The sequence below is a fragment of the Falco rusticolus genome, chromosome 5 (assembly GCF_015220075.1).
Source record: "Falco rusticolus isolate bFalRus1 chromosome 5, bFalRus1.pri, whole genome shotgun sequence".
Lineage (NCBI taxonomy): Eukaryota > Metazoa > Chordata > Aves > Falconiformes > Falconidae > Falco > Falco rusticolus.
Window position 1 is genome coordinate 17,138,606 of NC_051191.1, and position 20,281 is coordinate 17,158,886.

General features: G+C 37.8%; 1 protein-coding gene across 2 annotated transcripts in view; it reads left to right on the forward strand.

Annotated features, from left to right (window-relative positions):
• PHTF2 (putative homeodomain transcription factor 2) overlaps nt 1-18,536 on the forward strand; it is a 73,231-nt gene extending 54,695 nt beyond the window's left edge. For both annotated transcript variants that reach the window (XM_037389188.1, XM_037389189.1), the window contains 7 exons: nt 819-1,091; nt 2,088-2,219; nt 4,703-4,789; nt 5,738-5,893; nt 10,705-10,800; nt 14,571-14,696; nt 15,844-18,536. In XM_037389188.1, coding sequence (XP_037245085.1) covers nt 819-1,091; nt 2,088-2,219; nt 4,703-4,789; nt 5,738-5,893; nt 10,705-10,800; nt 14,571-14,696; nt 15,844-15,864 — 891 coding nt within the window. In that variant the 3' untranslated portion in view covers nt 15,865-18,536. The remainder of the gene's footprint in view (nt 1-818; nt 1,092-2,087; nt 2,220-4,702; nt 4,790-5,737; nt 5,894-10,704; nt 10,801-14,570; nt 14,697-15,843) is intronic.
• The last annotated feature ends 1,745 nt before the right edge of the window (nt 18,537-20,281 follow it).

Here is a 20,281-nt window from a genome sequence, read left to right on the forward strand (position 1 = left end):
GTATTTGAATCCTAATATTAAGACTGGAAAAGAAAGCTTTCCTATTTAGGAAACAAATATCTAAGACGATGAGTGGGATGTCTCACTAGTCCTCCCTTCTTTTTCCTAGTACTCCTCTTCAGGAAATGGTTGGAAAAGCATTTAATTGATGTAATACTTTTTTTCAATACCGACAACATAGGCATTTTGTAGAGTTGAACATAAAATCCTAGCATAGTTGAAGAAAACTATCACTAATTCTGACAAGTTGATACTTACTGTCTCCAACTTGTTAAAAAGCAGTGTATTCACGAACTTGGTTCAGGTCTCTGTACCTGACTCATGAGATGATACAGTTTTCGGTGCAATCCACAGCAGAAGTAAACTTGACAAAGCCATATCCAGGACAGTAGAACTCCAGTCCTGTCTGAACTGTGAATGCTTTGATTCCTTTAAAAAACATATAACCAAAAAGCAAAACACAAATAGGAGCAACATACAGGATGTGAGCAACACAGTCTGATTGATACACTTTGTTAATTCAGCGTTGAATGAATTTTTAATACAAGAACATGCACTGGAGTCTTTTAACTGCAGTATTATATTGTTGGGGTTTTAAATGTGATTTGTCATATTTAGTTCCTGTGCATTAAGTCCTTGTTGAGGAGTTCCTTTTCCTTAATAGTAAATTGTGAAGATGCTTAGTTCAAGTTTTCATATAACTTAGCAGGTTATAAAGTGTTCTTTGTGATGGTAAGACAGGAACATTAATAATTTATTGACTTAATTCAAAAGTAATTCCAAAATTTAAAATATCCCTGGTTTTCTTTTGTTTTTAGGTGAACAGCTATATACCAGGAATTGGTTATCAGATTTTTGGAAACATCATATCTTTAATCTTGGGTTTAATGCCATTTGTCTTTCGACTTTCCCAAGCTAAAGACTTGGAACAACTAGCTACACATTCTGCCACTGAACTTTGTATGACTGCATTTGGATCAAATGGAGATATTCTGGTTCTCTCAATGGTGGTTATAAGTTTTGTGGTCCGTGTCTCTCTAGTGTGGATTTTCTTTTTTCTGCTGTGTGTAGCTGAGAGGACGTATAAACAGGTATGAACAGCAAACCAAGAGGTTTCATCCAAAGCAAAACAAGGTTTACTGTTTGTGGGTTTTTGACTTTGTGGCTATTTTAAACTTGTTTTCTTCAGCGGACTACGATTCATAGATCAATGATGACAAGTACTTCAAAGGGCTTATAGTTTAGGAGATGACTCAGTTGCAATGGACTGAAGTCTGTACAGTCTCTGTAGATAACCTCTTTTCTTGGAGAGCATTTCTGAGGGAAAACTTCAATATTTTCTTTCAGATTTCTGGCTCAGTGCATTAACCTGGCTCTTAGTCACATCCAAGAAGAAGTTGTTTCAATAAAAGAACTCTATAAATGTCTAATTTGTTCTATCAGTCTGTTTCATTCAAAACCTTCAATTTAATTCAAAACAGTTCAGTGCAGAGCCTAGCCAAGGGCCCTGCCTGCTTTGCTAGCAGATCGGTCCCATGGCTGGAGTCAGCCAGAGCTGCTATTGAAGTAAGATACTTGTTAATTTATTGTTTGTTATTGCAATTTAAACTTTTAAAAGAATATCAATATCCCTTACTATCAGCAGAGTATAGATACTTACTAGTCTACAAACCAAAAATTTTTAAACTTTCTTTTCTCAAATTGTAGCCAAACTAGGCAATTTAGTACAGTAGAATAGTATTAACCTGCTTCTAATAATCATTTCTGTTGGAATGACCTTCTGTGATACAGGCACTCTCTAATGCAAATGATTGGCAGGTTTGATTTTCTCCCACATTTTAAAAGCATAGTTGATCTGTTGTCTGAAATTTAAAGAAAGGAACTCAAAGTGTAGCTAAATTTTGTTTATCATTTGACTATGAAGACTTCTAAAACTTTTTAGTGTATCTCCTCTTTTCAGTAACATGCTACTCGTATTTCTGCACTGTATTAACATATTTCAGTTTTAAGTGAAGCCTTTTCTCGATTGTCTTTTTAGTGTCCTTGAAAATCAATTAACAGTTAAAGCATTTTTTTTTTCTCTACAGAGGCTACTTTTTGCCAAACTTTTTGGTCACCTAACATCTGCCAGAAGGGCAAGAAAATCCGAGGTTCCTCACTTCCGTTTGAAGAAAGTACAAAATATAAAAATGTGGCTTTCTCTCAGGTCCTATCTAAAGGTAAAATAATGTATATTTTTGCTAACACTTTAAAATACCTTATAGGCTCTTGATGGAAGGTTGGTATCCTAGTCTGAATTTTTCCTCCTGTGCACTTACTGCTGTTGGTGCACATGCCGTATATGCTTCATTTTAGTGACTCTGAGCCAGCAGTGTCTGCAGGCAGCCAGATTGTAAGAAAGTAAATGCTTAGTTTTTAGCTTGGAGTAAAGTATGAGTGTGTTTCAGAGTTGGAGTCTTATGTTACTAATGCTAGCAGAAAAGTCTCTCAGGTGAGTATGTTGGGTAAAAATAGTGACTTTTAGTATAACACACATGATACCTTATTGTAAAATACCCACCGCTTAGTGTCATTAACACAGAAGGTATCTATAAAGCAAGACAGTTTATGTGCGTGTTTGTGCTGTGTTTATGTGCCAGTTGAAGCCAGAAATTATGCCCAAGTATTATCTGTAAGACATTCTGATCCCTCTATTGTATGTTCAGCTCACATTTGAGTAATCTCTTTATATCTCTCTAATGATCTTTTCAAGCCAGAGCATTTTGATGTTTCTTTGTAAAGGGATACATGTTCTCTAACTCAGGTTTGGTATTTTTTGTTTGTCCCCCACCCCACCCCCCACCCCAAGTTTTAGTCCATTTTTCTCCCTACATTAGGTAGTTCAACTCAGATGAAGCTAGGGTTTTCCCTATTTGGCTTCTATAGCAGCAGGTTTTTGGTCAACAGCAACTAAGAATCTCTTGCTAGTGGTGGTAATCCCCTTATTTCCATCTATGCTTTCCAACAGCAATTAAGAAAGGTTAGATGAAATTTGCTATCAATAATTTTTAGAAGTAGGTAAAGGATTATGAAAACATAAAGCAGTTATGGTGTAGAAACTGGGGAACGTGGAAAGCAGGAACTATAAACAGGCAAAATTTTTAATGTAAAGCACAGTACTAAATTTGAAAGTGCATCATTTTAAGAGGAAGTGAGGCAATTAATTGACAACACCCCTTGTGTTATGGAAGTATCTGTTGGGGCGGCTGTGAAAAAGAGGTACCCTTTACATTTTACATTTGAGAGACTCCTTTTTCCTTGTAGTCTGTAATGTGTTGCTGGCTGGGAGGAAAGGAGGATAGCATCACTTGGACAATAGAATGTAGTTTTGATGCTTTAAAGACTGCATATGGTAGCATTGTTGCGGAGAGAGTGTTGCCTTCTTTTGTCACAACCACAGCTTATATATTCCACTCTTTCTTATGCCACCAGAAACACTTGTATAGTTATGTGACTAAGGAAAAAAACAATCAGTGGTCAGAGGCAGGGGCGTAGAGAACTAACCCAACTGAAAAATACCAGTCAAGAACACTAACTTTCACCTCTATCTCTTGCTTTACTTGGTTCACTGGGCACATCTGTAATGCCTGTGCAAGCACAAGGAAAGGAATGGAGACAAGCAGCTAAGCAGCAGGGCTGCCTTCTTGCAGCGGTGCTGCTGGCATATACTGCCATAGCATCTGTCCAGAATACACTTGCATGTTACCTATCTGTATATATGGCCACCTGTGAAGATGTGGGCTGGGGTATATACACATCTCAAGTCTAGCAGAGGCAAAACTCTCTGACTCAATATAGAAGTAGTACGTGTGTACCTGCAGTAGTAATTTGTACTTCTCCCCCATACCCCAACATTTAAACTTCCTGTCTCGTTCTCCAAATTTTAAGGTTATATCTTGCCTATGTACACCTCCCATTCTTGTCGCATTTGTATAGTTAGTCCTATGTTTAGAGAACAAAGTTGAGCAATGAATGTCTGTTACAACTTGTACATGCTTCAATGCAGCACAGGACATATAGTTCTTTAAAAATAAAGAGGGGAAAAAGCTCAGTGGGTAGAAATATTTCATTGTACCAGTAAGCAAGAAAAAAATGTCTGAAAACAGTGTGGTTGTACCTTTCAAGACAAGCATGTTTTCCTCCTCCTCCTCCTGGGTGAGAGAATTATATTATTGCACCTACCACAATGGGACAGTGATTTACAGCTACAATTTTTATGTGTCAAAAAGAGGCAAATAATGGAAAATACCAACCATGTGAAATCATATTTTGATATCCTGTTGCAATCTGGTGTCCAAAACACACTTGTTAGTACTGGTTCAATACTTGGGGTTAAAGCCCAGTGCCATATCTGATTTTTTACATCAGAGAATGCTGCTGAAAGTTGTGTCATATAATGAAGCAGCTGACTGAACGTGTGGTGAATATTTTCTTTCTCATAATTACCTTTAAATCCTTGCATCTGAATTAATCTTGCACGCCTTTAGGGGTATTAAAATGCAGTGATTTTATTAGGATCTAATATTGTGTTCGGAACTTAGATTGCCGAATCGTGAGCCGTGATGAAACATAGGTTCAAGGTGTGATTCTAACTGGATATGCTAAATATCACCGTTGATTGGGTAGGTTTTCACTCACATATATCCATACCCTTTATTTTCAGCGTCGAGGTCCTCAACGCTCAGTTGATGTAATAGTTTCATCTGCTTTCCTACTGACTATCTCAGTTGTGTTTATCTGTTGTGCACAGGTAAGGAAATCTTGTATAGAGATATTTAAGTCATGGCTGTAAAATAGTTTTGAGTGCCTTTTGCATGGTGATTCCTATTGAGTTAAAAGACCACGGTGAAAAATCAGTAACAGCTGATACAGCTTTTCAGAAGATTAAGCTGCATTTTGTATTGTTCATTTTACCTACTTCAGAATATTGTTCTCTTAAGAGAGAAACTTATTGATAGCATAATTCCTAACATGATAAGATTTTTTTAAAATCTATGTCCTCTTTCATTTTTCATCGTGTATTTTGGAACACGGTGGGGGGTTCTAACTTTGCATCAAAACACATGTTTGAAAACTGTTGACCTTGGTTGATGATTTTTGTGAGAAACAGGATTGCTGGCTATATTAGCTTGCCCTCTAGTGGAATATCTTTTTGTAAGCAAATCTACGTTTAAGGATTTTTACCACTTAGATTTTTCCTTGAGCTTCTGTTTCAGAATACAGGAAAGCTTCTGAATGGCTTCTGGTTGTATTTTCTTTCCACTTTCTTCCCTAGTTAACACTAATGTGTTTCCCTGGTAGCTAACTATAAATATTTTAATCAGAATGTAATGTATCGGTAACTCTGCTTGGATTAAATTTTCTATATAATTCAGTACATTTGAGGGTATGTTTTGGTTTTTTATCCTGTATAGTGTCTTTGCAAGTTTGAACATGGGTTTAAAATTGGCTTAGAGTGGATAGTTTTTTCTATTGCTTTGAAGAGATGAAAAAAAATGTGTCTAAATTCTGAGCCTTTCAAACTTCATATATTTGACACACTGCTGATTTTCAATTATGATTCAAAAATATTTAATGCCTAAAACCAATCCCTGTACTGATTACTGGGGTTTTTTTCTTTGAGTTGGGGAGATAGGTTATTTTCTTATGTCATAATGTAATTATTAGTTTGATTAATTTTTTTCTCTTTTGTTTTCAGCTGCTTCACATGCATGAGATCTTCCTTGAGTGTCACTACAATTGGGAACTCATAATTTGGTGCATTTCACTAACTCTTTTTCTCTTAAGATTTGTTACTCTTGGATCTGAAACCAGTAAAAAGTACAGCAATACCTCAATATTACTTACTGAGCAGGTGAGAATTTCTATAGACCTATATTTTTCTATCTAAAGTATTTGGTAGGTCTCAGGCATGCATTTGAGATGTATTAAAATAGTTTGGATTAGGGAGTTAATTAGGGCGTAGTGGAACAACACTTTACAACATGAAGTTCGGTTTCTGTGAGAAGTGTATGACACTGTTTAAAAGTTGTATGGAAGATTGAGATGGCCATATCTCAATTGAGTGAGTGGACTTGGAGATATCAGTATATGTCGGCTGATATAATTTAAAATCTAACAGAACACAAACATAAAAAGTAGCTTTTAAATAGGAAAAAGACACCTGAACTCTCAAAGTGTGGGATGGGAGAATAAAAGATTTGAAAACAAACTTGCTCCCTACAAAGTGGGTCACTGTTTCCAGTCTAATAATTTTGACTGCTAGGTTGCATGAATTACATTTAGTCTCCTGTAGACTCCTTGGAGACTTCTTCTTTCAGCCGTCTGTCAAGCTTGGCTTTGGGTCTACCTACTTTTCTTCTCAGGAATGTTCTGGTTGGTGTTTGTACTGCAAACCTCCTTCTCTGCTCTGCCTGGCACTGATGATAGTTTTCCAAGCTAAGCATGTTCAGTTAGCATTAGGCAAGAAGCCATCTTTTCCTGCTCAGAGAGGTTTCACAATGGTGCAAGATACAGCATTCAGGGCAAGGTAAATAGGCCGTTCAAGAAACCTTTACACATTTCCTACAGGAAATATGTTCAAGTTGGAGAACAAAATCTTCCAAACTGTCTCCCAAAGTCAGGATGTGAAACTTAATGACAGATGGTATAAATGACTGCTTACCTATATTGCTCAGTGAGAATTCATTCTGTCTTTACTAAAGATGACGCAGCTCGACACTGAGAAGACAGACTGCCTATTTACCTTGCCCTGAATGCTGTGTTTTGCACCAGTGTGATACCTCTCAAGAGTTCCCGAGCCTGGAGAGCTTTGTATTGTTTGGTTGATCCTCAGAGTCCTGGTGAAGTGTATGTCCTCTGTTTCTGGAATGAAAATGAAGGGAAATGTTTCTGATAAGGATTAGAAAAAAATTATGGAGAGCAAGGCGCGCATGAGAGAGAGAGAATGTCAGGCCTTTGTTTTGCTTTCATAGGTTTCTATACTACGGTCTTCATGAGAGTCAGTGTTTAAATATTTTAAGCCAGCATACCCATTGAAAGAAGCACACCCTCTGTGTCCCCATAACTTAAAAAAAAACCCAAACAAACAACAAAATACGCCCAAAAAGAAATGCGGAAAGTACTGTCATCAGACACCTAGCTTTGTATTGAATCTACCTTATCCTGTTACAAGTAATTTCCCTTAAAAATGCCTGAGAGCTTTATGAAGTGAAAACCGGAATAGAATTCACTATTGTTTCTCAGAAAATAAAAAGGATACACGTCACCCTGAGTAGAACTCATTTTGGACTGGTTTCACATACTAGCTGGATACCACAGCATATTTACAGTGTTCTTAGACACTCATGAAAGTCTTAATATTTTGGCCTTTCATGACAGGTCAAACCCGAACAATTGACTGACACTCACTTGATCTAAAGGAAGCACATATGAACTGGTGTCCTTGAAAATCACATACTAATGTTATTAGGCTTACTGAGAAGAGAATGAAGCTTTAAAACAAAACAAAAAACTACAACAAAAACCCAGAAAGGACAAACAAGCCTCAACCCCCAGATTCAATATAAATGCTTCAGGGATAAGATGAAATTGCAAAATCTACTTTTTGTTAGCCAAGTTGCAGCCACATCTGTGTGCTTTATATTAATCTGTGAATTTCCCTGCCTGAGGACAGACATAAGCCCAGCCTTGGCTTATTGTGAAGGCTAGTGCATGGTAAGGGATGTAATCTAATCAAATTTGCCAGGCCTCCCCATATTTAAATTTCAGCCATTGTTCTCCATACCAGAGCGGCTTTAACGGCTTGGCTTTCTTGATTGTAGTACGTTTCACATTCATGGGTAACCTGTGCAATAGCATCCATGGTCAAGTTGACCTCTCAATGACAAGTGCATCTACATGTTGCATCTCTTCCTTGTTGGCCAGAGGTGTCACGGGCCCAAACAAACAAACAACTACAAGAAAAAACCCAAAAGGACAAACAAACCTCAGTCCCACATTCAATTTAAATGCTTCCCAGAAAAGATGAAATTGCAAAGTCTAGTTCCTGTAGCGAAGTTCCATCCGTTTCTGTGTTCAACCTATGAATTTCATGATTAGGAGTTATGATGGGAAACTAAAAGATCAATCATTTTACATCAAGGGATTTTTTGACTGCATGCTGTTTGTCTCTACTTTTTCAAGTCCTTCTGAAAGTGTTTCTAATTTGTCTTGTAAATGAAGTGCCTCGGTGGTTCCTTGTTGAGTAAAATATGACGTATGGTCTGATCAAAGTGGTCTTGCCAGTTTTAAACTCTCAGAATGGGTATGGTAGGTGGCTGTGCATATATATACATTCAAACTTCCCTCCTGATTCAAAATTTGTTATTGACTGTTGGGTTTTTTTCATAAATTAATGACAACATAGTAGCTGTTAAGAGATTTGAACCCTCCTAGGGTTTATTGCCTAGCGTTTTTTCAGACTTTCTAAATAGAGCTGTGGTGGTTTGACCCTGGCTGGATGCCCAGTGCCCCCCCAGCCTCTCTGTCACTCCCCTCCTCAGCTGGGCAGGGGAGAAGAAACACAATGAAAGGCCCGTGGGGAGGTAAGGGCAGGGAGAGATCACCGTCACAGCAAAATGGACTAAACTTGGGGAAATCAGTTTATTACCATTCAAATCAGAGTAGAATAATGAGAAATAAAAATCAAAACTTACAAACACCTCCCCCCACGTCTCCCTTCTTTCTGGGTTCAACATCACTCCCAGTTTCTCCACTGCCTCCCCCTGAGCAGTGCAGGGGGACAGGGAATGGGGGTTACGGTCAGTTCATCACATACTGTTCCTGTTGCTCCTTCCTCCTCACACCCTTCCCCTGCTCCAGCCTGGGGCCCTCCCATGGGAGACAGTCCTCCGTGAACTTCTTCAGCATGAGTCTTTCCCACAGGTTGCAGTGCTTCGCAAACTGCTTCAGCGCGGGACCTTCCCGCAGGGTGCAGTCCTTCAGGCATGGACTGCTCCGGCGTGGGTCCCCCACAGGGCCACAGGTTCTGCCAGCCAACCTGCTCCAGCATGGGCTTCCCGCGGGTCACAGCCTCCCCGGGCTGTGGGGGCACAGCCCGCCCCGCCGGGGGCTGCTGGGGAGCCTCTGCCCCGGGGCCTGGAGCCCCCCCAGCCTCCTGCTGCCCAGCCCGGGGGGGTGTCTGCAGAGCTGTTGCTCTCACATACTCTCACTTCTCTCTTCTGCTGTGATCGTGCAGATTTTTTTCCCCCCTTCTTAAATATATTATCACAGATATATTTATCCGGGCTCGGCCTTGCCCCGTGGTGGGCCGCCTTGGGGCCAGCTGGCACGGGCTCTGTCAGACATGGGGGAGCTTCTAGCAGCTACTCAGAGAAGCTGCCCCTGCAGCCCCCCTGCTACCAAAACCTTGCAATGCAAATCCAACACAAGAGCCTTTTTTTTTCTTAGTTTATTTCTGTTTATAAACACTTGAATTGTTGAAATCAGTAATTTTATATTAAAAACTGGAATCTCTTTGCCTCTAAAAGCATAATTTAAAATGAGTTTGGTAGTTCAGGAGCTTGATATGCCTTGGAATATATGAGGCATAGTTTTTTGGGTTTAACTTGTATAAGAAACAGTGACCATTTTAGGGAGTTACTTTGTTCAGATGTCCATGGCCCTTATTTCAATAACCATCTTAAACAAGGTGGTTAAATATATCATGGCATCATATAGCATCACTTCCTTTCTGCAACTTCACTTCTGTTGCTTGGTAAGAGTTTCTGTCATCTGAAGGATGCTTCAGCGTATTGCTGAATTGTTAATTTTTTTTGTTGATGAAGGTCATCATCCTAAAATAGTAAGTTCACAGCTTTTCAAGATATTTTTCCTTTGATTTGCTTTTGTTATGCATTACAAAAGAAAAACTAGCCTTCGCCTGGTCTAAGATATCAAAGATAGGTTATTTGAGAATGAAAGCTGATGTTTCAAAATTGCTGGAAGGGCAAAAGAGAGTTAATGTGTACTCTTAACTAAACTTTCTCAGAAACAATGACCTAAAAACATCTGGAACACAGAAGTGTTCAATGATGAATATACTGTTCTTCTACAGCAATGAAGAGTTTAATTAATTTTTCAGATATTTCAAGGCACTAGAAAGATTGATTTTTCTGCACTCAAAAGTGCTCATGAAGTACTCAATTACACTAAAATCTTTCAAAAGAAATTATACTTTAGCAGAATATTGGTTTAGCATTTCAGTCTATTCAGTATCTTTTGGAGTTGTTAAGCCTTTAAAGTCTACATGCTAGTATAAAGACCTGGAAATGAATTGACAAATCTCGGGTAATTATTGAAGGAGGAAAAAGAAATTATGCAAACCTTAACATATGGGGTTGGTTTTCTTGCCTAATTTGTGGACTGCATTGAGCTTTTAAAGTTGTTGCTGTAGTAGTGTCAAATAGATTTTGTTGTATCATAAAACATTGTATTTTCCTATGGCACTGGACCAGTATTTGCTCTTAAATATTAAAAAGGAAGCAAAAAATTTGCTTCCTTGCAGAAACGTCATCACTGTTCTGTTATATGACTGCTGACTAATCATTTCATTTTATTGTTAAATATTTCCGAATTCCTTTAAATTCTGAGTAAGTGGTGATACTCTTATTTTATTTAAATCAGATAAACTTGTACTTGAAAATGGAGAAAAAGCCTAACAAGAAGGAGGAGCTGACACTAGTGAACAATGTTTTAAAACTTGCTACTAAGTTATTGAAGGTAAGAATTAAAGCACTATTACAATATTATATGTAACTAAGAAGCAGAATAGATTGCTTAATGGGTCGCTTGGGTTAATTTTTGCGGGCAACGCGGTATGTTTTGGTTTAAATCTGCTCTGTAACTCTTTCACAGCAATGCTACTTGTTCACACGCTACAGTCTTGTTATGTTGCTATCATTGTGGATTACAAATTATTACTATATACAATAAATTTTATTCTTTAAACTATATGAGCAGCCCGAGAGAAGGTACTTCAGGATGGACAGGATGATGAATGCTTGAGAAATAAATGATGCAATGTTGTTGGGTTTTTTGGAGTGTAAATATCTGGTTCTAGTAATAAGCTGCTGGGGGATTTGTGCTCTTCCACAAAAGTAATTCCTCTTAAAAACTGTCAGTGGTTACCATTTCAAATTAAAACTAGATTATCCTTGATGTCGTCTTTACTTACTGTGATAGATTAATCTTTTTGGAAGACAGAGAGAAACTGTTACGTAGGTCCATTTATAAGTGAACTAAAGGTACAGATTTCATTTAATGTAATTCAAATGTCAGCTGTGCCCTTGAACTATTTGGCAATTATTTTTTGCATGGAATTTTAGTAGAGAAGTTTTTCGCTTATGCAATAATATCCTGTTTGTCAGGGAACTATATTTGGTGAGTAGAAGGTACTTCTTCATGGTGAGAGAACATGAATTTTTTTATTACTTTCCGTTTCTAGAATTCTGCAGAAGAAAAATCATCTTTCTTTCACTCATCTGGAGCTAGAGCATGGACCTGCTTAGGGCTTTTATAGAACAACTTCTTGTTGTTAACAAAGCAGTGGTTGAGGTTCTCGGGAAGACATTTTTGATCCTAAATTGCCTCTGCTGAGTTTGTCTGTTCTTTCAGACTCACAGATCTGTCATAATTTGGGAAGCAAGTTGTTTTGTTCTTTCATTTGTCTGGGAGCTTAATTCTTGGCCCAGAAATGTCTCATTCTCCTTCAGACTAAACATTTCCTTAGTCCAAAACTTACTTAAGGGTTACTTGAATGCCAAATGAGAGTAATAAACGTAACACTTGAAAAACTTATTTTATTTTAGGTTTGGCTTTTATGAACAAATAAGATCAGTTAGATTTAGTATTCTTAATGTGTTTATACACTAAAATTAACAGTATATAACTTACAGTTGACTAAAGTAGGCTTTCAAAGAGGAAGCCAGTTCTGATACTACAAAAAACAAACTCATGACTTGCCTCCTCACCTCTCTCGGCATGGTGTTTCAGTGCTTAACCACTTTGGCTGTTGTGAAAGCTTCAGCTTTCAGCATTTGGATCTTGTTATACATTCTGCTGTCATGGTAAAGTTCTTAAAGAGGCGCTACTGATTTGTTACTCTTGGACTCAGAAGTGAGGTAACAACAGTATTGTGATTTCTCCTTCAGGGAATCAACTTCCTCCTTTAGTCCAAGATAGAGTGGTCCCGTAGAACAGTTCCCCAGGAATGACTGGCAAATACAGAAGTGTTTTCCTCCCCCTCAGATAAACTTCCTTCAGTTCACACACCCCTCCCACCATGTTCGAGTATAGCACGACTGATACCGATTCCATGTGCAGAGATCCCTGTAAGTAGAGGGAATGGCTGGATTATCGTGCAGTAAACTTGAACCATATCTTTCAATGCCTCCATACCTTTCCGCTGCAGTCTGGAAAATTCAAGCCTCTTAAGAGAAACAATTGGAGGGGTTTGCGTATGGTGGTGCTTTAAGACCTTGCTGCCTTATTCTACCGTATGTAGAATTCTAGCCACTTACCCCATTGATTCCTGTGCAAGAAGGAGCAGTTCTTAAAATGAAGTTTAAACTCTGTTTAAACTAGTCAGTTAGAGGCTGAGATGATGGGGTATTTCTGCTAGTGTGTGTGGTCTCATCTCAAAAAATATGCAGCACTTTCATGAGAGGGCTGACAGAGTCAGGAAGAGTTCAAAGCGGACAAAGCAACAGCTTAGGTTGAGAGTTATGCTATAACGATGTGGAGAGCCTGGCTAAGTCAGTTATGAACTGTTTCTTTTGGTATAAGAATAAGGAATGGCAAAGCTTTTACGACCTGGTTTTGGAACAAACAAAAGGAAGTGTTCTCTGTGTGTCAGGTAGCAGACTTGTGCAGCTGTTGGTCAAAGGACACTGGATGCAGAAAGGTTATCTGGATTCAAGGAGAGACTGAACAAGTAGACTAGACAGATTCAGGGTATCACATGTGTTGAAATGTTTGTGTGCTGTGAGAATGTAGGTAGGGTAAGAAGCAGCTGCTGTTGGTGGCAGGATGCTGATCAACCCTTGATCTGATTCACTTCAGTCTTTTTCATGCTTTTCTCAGTGTTTGCAAAAAAACTGTTCGTGTTTTACTCTTTTCAGAAATGTGTCAACTGACATGACCTTTCCAAAGGGGACTTGACTTTTGTGGCACAAATCCCAGACCCAGGCCACCACTTAGTTACTGTGAGAATGTGCCCAAAAGTGAGATGGATTTCCAAGCCATCTAGTATGAGCTTTCAATGAGTTTTTGGTAGCTAGTGATCAATGCAATTACGTATTTCATGCCCATTAGCTAAATGGAATTGGTTTTGTTTGGTTTTTTTTTTTAATTTGGTTTTGGATGTTTTTGATCCTTAAGCTTTTACTGAAGACTATATTATGTTGAATAGTCTTACTGTTTTCTTACTCCCAAAATTGGTAAGATGAATCCAAAATCTAAAAACTTTTTCCTTAATGGATTTCTCTGCTGTTCTCAGAATCATGCCTTTTATAGCTTTTGTATTTGCAGCAGTTTTATACCATGTTACATCTAAATGAAAAGGTTGTTCATTCTTATGTAACCTCTCTTGAAGGAAGAGTCAGAGCTCTGACATTCTTCTTTATTAAAAAAGGGTTTATAAGGCGTTGTGCAAGGCACAGGATGTAGTGCAGGGGAGGGATGAAGATTAATTTAGAGCTAGAAAATATAAATGACCAAAGCAGTGATAGTTGTTATGCTTTATATAATCCACTCATATTTTAAAACTTTTTTTATTCCTTTATTTGACATATTTGTAGGCCAGAAATGTGTGGGTGACTTCATTAACACACCAGTAACTGAAAATTGGTGAAATAGCCGTTTTGTTCAAGTTTTGTTGCAGGTTAATTTTGGCTAATTTATTTGATCTTTCCAATAAAAAAAAAAAAGTAAATTATTAGCAGTTAAATGATTATTAGTACTTTTTCCCTTCATCTTCCTTTTCTGGCTGTGTTCATCAGTAATTATTCTCAAAATTAATGGAAAGGGAAATGCATTAGGAAAGACATTTTTGTTAATTTTCTATAGTAGTGAGGTAGCCTTCTGTCACTGTGGAAAATCTTTTCTTTTTTTTTTTTTTTCTGTTTTTTGTGGTTCTGCTGTCTGTCAGCTGTTTTAATACTGAAGGTGATTTCTGGAAAATTATAAGGAATTCTAAAATGATGGCACCTTAGGAAAACTAGTTCTCTATTTTCCTGGCTTCATGAGCAAATTGGTAGATGCTTTAGCTGGGTAGCCTCCAATTTTTTGAAGGGTTATTTAGACATCAGTAGTCAGTTAATGTGATGGGTATTTTCTTGCTCATTGTTTTTCCTGTGCAGAAGAATAGGAGGATGTTTTACTCAACTGTGACTTGAAGACTTCTTAAGCTATCGAATATCACTCAATACATATATGAACAAAAACATCTTTGTGTAATTTTTGCTTTTAATGTCATTGTTTTGCATTACTAGGAACTGGACAGTCCCTTCAGGTTGTATGGGCTTACAATGAATCCACTGCTTTATAATATCACCCAAGTTGTTATCTTGTCAGCTGTTTCTGGTGTCATCAGTGACTTGCTTGGATTTAATCTAAAGGTAACTACTTGTTAAGCATCCTTTTTTTTCACCATGGGGTTCAGAATATTATGATAGATGGATCATACGTTGCAGACTAATGTATTCTCAACTGTATTAACTAGAAGATCTATTGTTTGAAAATGGTTATGGCATTTAAGCTGTATCAGAATAGTGATGTATTTGTTCATATGCGCCAAGAGAAGAATCCAGGAAGACCTTATAGCAGCTTTCCAGTACCTAAAGGGGGCCTAAAAGAAAGCTGCAGAGGGACTTCTTACAAGGGCCTGTAGTGATAGGGCAAAGGGGAATGGCTTTAAACTGCAAGAGGGTAGAGTTAGATTAGATCTAAGGAAGAAATTCTTTACTGTGAGGGTGCTGAGGCACTGGCACAGGCTACCCAGAGAAGCTGTGGCTGCCCCATCCCTGGCAGTGTTTCAGGCCAGGCTGGATGGGGCTTGGAGCAGCCTGGTCCAGTGGAAGGTGTCCCTGCCCATGGCTGGGGGGCAGCTGTTTTAACTCTTTTTTTTTTTTTTTTTTTTTTTTTTGGTTTTTTGTTTGTTTGTTTTGGTTGTGGGGTTTTTTTGCATTTTTGTGGCTTTCTAACTTTATGTAGGACACATAATTACCAGGATTTCTTAGACATACAGACACATTCATACACATAAGTACTATACCTTATTTGACTTTTCTTTGTATCCCAGATCTGATTTCTGCCTTGAATTCCTCACTGTTGACTTTGTAGCTCCTTAAGGAATGCAAAAAGATGCAAGCTATCCTTGTCTTGCGCTGCAGTGAAGTATTATGGTAGATAGAGTATTACTGTGACCAATATTACACAGTGTCGTGTCATCGTGGCTGAAGGGCTACCTTGTTAGGCCCTACTCTCTGCCCCGCTCTGAACTGCAAACTCTGGAAGCTATTTCAAGATTCAGGTTAAGAGGCACATTCGTTTTGACAGGCTTGTAGCACGGAGCCCTTAATCCGCCACTGAGTTTGCTTACATCTGTCCGTTTTTTTCCCTGTTAAACAAATGTAAAATTTATTTTGCGTATTATAGAATATGCAGCAAATGCAGTAGGAAAAAAGAAAGTGGTGGTATTGCAGTTCTGGTAAACGGAAGACTGAGTTGAAAAATAATACTGATTTACTGCTTGAACTTTTCCAGCTCTGGAAGATCAAATCTTGACAATACATAAAGAAGACGAGATAACACAGTGTTATAGAAAAGCTCATTGATTGACAAAACTGCCTCAAAGCAGCCACTGAAATCTGTATTTCAGATGCTACAACCTCTTCAAGGATGTAATTTGGAAAATTGAAGTGTTTACATCTGACTGTCTTGTGCAATCTTTGTATTTATTTCAACTTCTCACTGTTTATGTTCATTTTAGTTGACATTTATATTTTCTTTTCAAAATTACTTGTTTAGCTTTGGAAAGAGTCAGCTTTGAGAAGGGTCAAAAATTGTGTGTCTGAGAACTTCTGTTGTTAAAGTTGAAGCCAGTGCTGAACATTTTTAGTTACGGTAACACTATAAGGAAGTCATTTGATTGTTGATAATGTGGTAAAATTGCTTAGAATATTTCATTTGCACCAATCATTTATGAGGACAACATAACATCAATAGATGTTTGGTTGCAATAGAAAAGTGAGACATATACAAAAAATAAAGTACTGACAATACAGTATGACAGGTAGCATAAACATTTTATATTAATATTAGATGCAAATGGGAACTTTTAATATTTTGAGTAATTCCAGGATCTAAACTCGTATAGGCTGCAGTTTAAATATCCTGGGATATTAATCAAGGTATTATATAACAAGTCAACAAGTGCTCTTTGATAACACTTTTATTAGAGCAATAATTGTAAATGGTTACCATGCTGTATGATATTTTGATAAAATTAAATATTGTATTTATTTGAAATACTGGGCTGTTCTGCGCAGCTCTGACTGTGCATGCTCAATATGTGCACTTTTTATTGTTACTTTTAATGAGAAACTTTATATATATACATATAAATGTATATTAATTGGAATATATTATGGTGAACTATGGAGCAGTATATATTGTATGTTGAAGCTGAGTATTTAAAGAAGCCGAAGATTTACTGGTGAAAGGAGTGCTATGAATGACTGAGCATAAGATAGATAGATGCTCTCCTCTTGTACACTATAGTATATGCCATTCATACCACATTGAAGTTTAAGAACAGCTTAACACAGAAAAGTTCCTCTGGTGAGCAGCAGAGCTCATGAAGCCTGGTAGTCAGCAGATTTGTGTCTTCAGATAACCTGCTCTCCTCCTGTTCCTCCCCAGCAGGTGTCATTCCCCAGCGCTTTCCTGGCTGGGGTTTCCCAGCTCTCCCTCTGCCTTCTGTCCCCTGCCTCCCACACGGACCAGTCATATTGACTCATGGTTCTTCAGCGTGACAAAAATTGATGTTCACCCATGTAGACTTAAGTTACCTGGAACAAACTTCCCATCTACAAATTATGTGGGAGGATTAATATCGCCAGGTGCAAGTATTCTTACATTTTGTGGTTCCAAAATAGTGTCTTCATATTGAAAAATGACAAGTAAGTAGATGACAAGAGTCTGGACATTGCACTACGCTTGCTAATCTTCAGAATCTTGAAAGATTTGAAGTAATGTACCTTAAACTTATGTGGTATAAAAATATTTTTATATATAAAGCAACACAAACAAGCATTTTGTATTTTATTTGCCTCTGTACTAACGTTTAATAATGACCAAAGTGCATTCTGGTTTTTGAAAGAATGTATTACTGGAGCTTTAAGAACATACTGTATTTAGTTTCTCATATGAAAACTTCAGCTGCATCTGATCTGTTTCTTCTTTCTCTGTTGTTTGATGTTGGGATTGTTTTTAAAAATCAAGTACATTTTATATACAGTTTTTTCCAAATTATGGTATAGACATACACAGAACTTAATTTTGCACAAAATGTATTTTAAGAAAAAAAAAGTACAGCAGGAGTTCTATGGGTGATAAAAGATAAAGCTATTGCTTTTTACAGCTTGTCACTATTACAGAACCATTCTTTGCTCTAGAATGGAATTACTTTTAGAAATGTAAAATGCTGAATATATGGCTTTTGTTACCTGAAAAAAAAAAAAAAAAAGAAGAAAAAAAAAAGAGGGGGGAGGGAAAACATTGCGGTTTTGGTCAGAGGTGAAATTAGTTTAACCACGTATACCTCAGCAACTAGCACTGTGCTGGATTGTTGCACTAACAAGTGGCAGCTTGGGGAGAGTAAAAGATTCACAAAATGAAATTAAAAATAATAAACCCCAGTATTTCCTACTATTAGGTATATTCATTATGTTAAAAATGGAAGAGGTTTATTTTCCATCCCTCAGGGTGGAAAACCCAGTATGAGAATAGAGGCAAGTAGAAATATGGCAGATCTTGTGTGTTAACTGTAATTTTTTGCCACCTGTTTTGTAACTGAAAGTGTGATCAGGCTTGGAATAAAGCTTTCTATGGTTGATGGTAAAAAAGAAGAAAAAACAATGGGTCAGATATGTCTTTTAGTAATATCCAGCATATTTCTGAGTCTGCCTGTTTTGATTTAAATCCATATATTCGATTTAGATTAAATTAAAGCATATTTGGTAGACAAATCCTGCACATGGAATGCAAATGATGGTTGTCAAAATTGCACTTCATTGCAAGAACACAAACTTTCAGACACATTTAGTTATGCGAAGTAGTTTAATCTTATTGACTACTGAACATGTGGCTTCTAAATAACTGTTTCTATTGGAAAAATATTGAAACGGAATTTAGTTCTATTTTACCAGGATTTAAGGGATTAATTTCAATCATCATTTTGGCTGTTTCTGTTTTGTTATGTCACAAGAAATACTTCCGTGTAAAAATCAAAATACAAGCAAACTAAAGTACATATTGAAATTAAAGTTAAATGCTTCAATAACATGTTACGGAATATTTGGACAGAATTAATGTGTGATAACATGTATTAGCTATTTGTTTACTGATTAGTGAAATAGTTTCTAACAGAAAACTGTTCCATTAATGGCTTTCAAACACCCTTTTTTATTAGCTTCATTTTGGCTTTCCCACAGCGTATTCTTTGGACTTTATAAACAGGTTTGGCCAGTGTTATCCCCAGGACTGACCTGGCAGTAGGTTACACTCCACACTTGCGTTCATTTGCTCACTTCCTAAACTTACTCTAAATGTAGGCTATTTACAGTTTAAAATTTGTTTTGATGGTCATGGAAGACACTACATGTATTAAGAAATTAATAGCTCCTGAGAGCCATCCATCTCTAGGTGATACCTCAGTGTGCCAGAATTCTTAGACGTTGCCAGAAAATGTTATGCACAGTGCAAGTTTCCGCAGTCCATACCCCATCTGTGTCTGAGTACCTGCCGAAATAGTTATGGAGCTGAAGATGATGGGATCTGACCGATGTGTTGCTGCTTGCTGGCTTGCTTCGGATCATGGGCCATTTTTTCCAGTCCTGATAGTCTCAAACCCATCCCGTCCAACAGAAAAGCGTACCTGGAACTGAAGCGGCTGTGGGTGATCAGGCATGAATTCAGCACGTGCTGAATGTGGCCTCTGTCTTACACCGATGGTTGTGATTGGGAAATCTTGGTACCTCCTACAGAGAGTTGTATTTCTACAGCTCATAGCATGGAGCTAAATTTACATGTATCCTCCCGAGTGCCACGTTTGGAATCTGAAGGGGTGCAAGACCTTTCAGGAAACCGAAGAAGTGAATTTTAAGAGGTTTTGTCGGTGTGCTGCTTGCTTGATATATGATTGCAAACCTATTTGTAAACCTGCTATCTCTGGTAGGCTCCAGTGAGCCATCCAATGTGTAGATTACGTGTATTGAAAAAAAAAAATAACTTACAGCTCTTTTCATGTTATCTTCTGTGGATAGGATATTTAAAACCCTTTGGGTGGATATAAAATTTAGTAACTTCCAAAAGCTTCCGTGGATTGCGAGCACATTTCATTCTAGGTAGTGCTTATTACTGGTTCAGATTTCAGAGGTCGATCTTTGGCATCCAGCAGTATGTACTAGAGAGACATTTTTTCTCTCTTTCTAAAGATGGTGACGGTGGGCTGATGCTGCTGTCTACTGGATACTTCAAGCCCAAAGGCATCCAGCTTACCTGTTGGAGGGGAAGGGAGGAAGGCGGCTGTTGGTAGTGCTGGTATACCCGCTGCTGCCTCCCTAAGTTGACTTTCGTTACCAGTTTCTCAAGCAGTGAATTTGCTGCAACATGAGAGAGAACTGAAGGAAAAGGAACACATGATACTTTTTTCTTGGTCCACAGAGCAATCTCTTTTTTTTTTTTATTGCATGACTGCACAAAATATATCTGTATTGGTACAGGAGATGGGAAGCAAATCTTTTAGTCATAAATAGCAACTGACAAACTCTATGGGGAAGGCAGTCTTCTTCTAATGCCATTACTTGCAAGATAGCAGAGGAAATAGTCTTCGGAAGGTACCCATGTTGTTTGGGTGGGTTTTTTGGTTTTTTTGTATTTTGTTTGGTGTGTTTGCGTGTGTGTGTGTGTGTTGTTGGTT